This window comes from Echinops telfairi, unplaced genomic scaffold, assembly GCF_000313985.2.
Source record: "Echinops telfairi isolate 266 unplaced genomic scaffold, ASM31398v2 ScPeMD7_443;HRSCAF=831, whole genome shotgun sequence".
In the NCBI taxonomy this organism is placed as follows: Eukaryota; Metazoa; Chordata; class Mammalia; order Afrosoricida; family Tenrecidae; genus Echinops; species Echinops telfairi.
The window spans coordinates 16,991,451-16,994,074 of record NW_022104341.1 but is presented as its reverse complement, the minus strand read 5'-3'; the positions used below and the strand labels follow the sequence as shown (position 1 = coordinate 16,994,074).

Below are 2,624 nucleotides of genomic sequence, written 5' to 3'. Positions count from 1 at the left end.
GAATAAATTAAGAAATGCTTAAAAATAAAAATTGAGAACCTAGAAAGAATAGTCTGGGGCAAAGTATCATTAACTTAAATGCACGTAGCACTTTGTAGATTTTAAAGGCATTTTCTATGCATTACATTAGTTGATCCTTTCGTTTAGACAATCCCTCTGAGATGTCAGAGCATCTCATTTTATACGTTGAGAAGTAGAAGTAGTGGACTAATAATATGTCTCTGAATCAGGTACCTCCAATTGATCGCTCCATAATTAAGAAATGCCACTAGAGATGTTGTTGTTGTGTGCCTAAGATTGAATTCGGGCTCATAGTCACCCTATGGGACAGACTAGAACTGCTTCAAAGAGTTTCCTAAGCTTTCATCTTCAATACAGCAGGTTGCTAGGTCTTTATTCCTGCAAAGCAGCTGGTGGATTTAAAGTGCTAGTAATTGAGTGCTTAGCCACTGAGTCAGCAAGGCTCCTAAGAGATATTACTGTAAAGTATGCTTATAGTATTTTCTCTTCTATCTTAAAAAAAATCATAATAGAATTTCAAGGAAAAATATTCAGACAGCGGAATCAGATTTTTATAAAGAATTGTATCTTAATTGCTACATTCTACAAACTTCTAAAAATTGGTACAGTACCCATAGATGCTTTTTTTCCCCCAAAAGGTGAAAGACAGGGGTAGAGGAGTAACTAATTGAAGCCTCTTTATTATTCTAGGTCTTTTTTTTTTCAAGGTGGGGGGGATGTAAACAATTTTTACGTTTTTTTATAAAATACAGATAAATTGTGTCTGATAATGGTGAGTCAAGTGTACTTTTATTCTAGTTAGGCTATGAGAGAGTATTGAAACCATTCAGAAAGGAATTATCGACACCTACACATATTACATGCTCAAGCACATGGTCATATATCGATCTAGTATCTTTCATACTTTTTTTTTTAGCTGGCGCGGGCAGTGGAAGATATCTTGAGAAAAAAAGTACCCTAATAAAGCATAGCAAATGAAATGCTCTGATGTACAGAATTGTCACCAGCATACTGTCATCAATAAGCACTTTCACTCTATTGTTTTAAGCACCAAGAAGTTGCATCAAGAAGATGTCTAATTAAAATAGGTTGCAACTTTGTTGATTCTGATTACTTCAACATTTACTTTCTCAAATTAACTTACCACTCTTTAACAGTTACTTCTCTAATGCCTTCGCCAATGTCCGAGAGTTTGAATTGAACAATCTGTCCATGTAGAGCTTCAAAGACAAATGAGAAATTATCCCATTAAATATGTAAAATATTGCCAACAAATACTCTCACACCTAAAATTACAAAATATGCTTAAGCCTAGGCAGAAAGAAGCCATTCTATTTTACAGATGGAAAAATAGCATAATTAATTCTTCAAAGTGTAAACCATCATTTATTACTATTAAAATTTTCAATTGGGAGGACTCTATGAATAAATGAAGAAAAAAACAGAGTTGAAGAAAAGAAGAGGGAGAGAAATTAACTGACTTAATCCATTCAAAGTACAAAGATCTTTGCTTTGTCTGCTGATAAACGCCAAGCATATATAGCAGTGTCTTAGCTTATACTTACTAGTAGATGATCAATGAGTATTTGTTGTTGGATGAATTCTCACAATACTTATCCAATGAGGCAGATACTATGATTACTCTCGTTTTCCAGATGATGAGACAGAAATTTAAAAATCTGTCAAAGTTACACACCTAGTCCCAGTAGACCAGAAACCCAAGTAGCTTACAGTTGGTGAACCACAAAGCTCATGATAAATACTTTGAGCCAGAGCAGAAATTTAGGAATTTCTGAATGAAGAGCCTTAATTATTTACAGGAAATAATAAGACATGGTCAACTTTTGAAAACAGAATTTTAAAAATGTGGTGAAGGTCAGGTTTACAGAACATAAAGTTACAGATGGGAAAACTGATAATGGTAGTGGCTTTCCTGGAATTTACTTTCTGATACCAGCCCAGGATAAGGTTCCACAAACCAAAAGTGCAACAATGCAGCTTTTTAAGTGGTTCTTTAGTAGGGTTCTGAATAGATCATCAGATTTCAAAACTGATCATTAGAAGAAGAAAAATTCAGTGCCTTTGCCCACTCTAGTACTTTACGGTTCAAGTCCTTTACAGAGGTTAGAAAAAGACAATGCCTTCTGTTAAATAACAGGTCTCCGGAAGGCGGTTCCTAAATAGTTGGGGAGAAGGTAACTAAATGGTAATATCATGGAATTTTCTATTTAGGAGCATTTCTGCCTGGTTTTATCACACCAACTTTGTGTGACAAATCAAGGGCCTCACCCAACAACTGAAATCAACAACAAATTTATCTTGACAGAAATCTATCTCAATGTTGGCACAGGTTTTATTAAGAAGCTTGTGGAAATCAAACCTTTTGCCATTGAGTTGATTCCAATTCATAGCAACCCTTTAGGAAAGGGTAGTAGGGCTTCTCCTTAGGGTTTCTGAGACTGTATCTTTCCGAGAACAATAGACTTACCTCTCTCCCAAAAAGCAGCTGCTGGGCTTGAACCACCATCTTTACAGTGAGCACGTCAACACATAACCCACCATGCCACCAGGGTTCCTTGTGTGGACAGGGCTAGGAGAGTAAT

At 35.7% G+C, this 2,624-nt stretch overlaps 1 protein-coding gene across 1 annotated transcript in view; it reads right to left on the bottom strand.

The window, feature by feature from the left end:
• Window positions 1–2,624, bottom strand: part of DBT (dihydrolipoamide branched chain transacylase E2) — a 60,292-nt gene that overhangs the window by 39,394 nt on the left and 18,274 nt on the right. Inside the window, exon 2 of the mRNA XM_045292028.1 lies at window positions 1,166–1,241. Within this exon, the coding sequence (XP_045147963.1) occupies window positions 1,166–1,241 (76 nt within the window). The remainder of the gene's footprint in view (window positions 1–1,165; window positions 1,242–2,624) is intronic.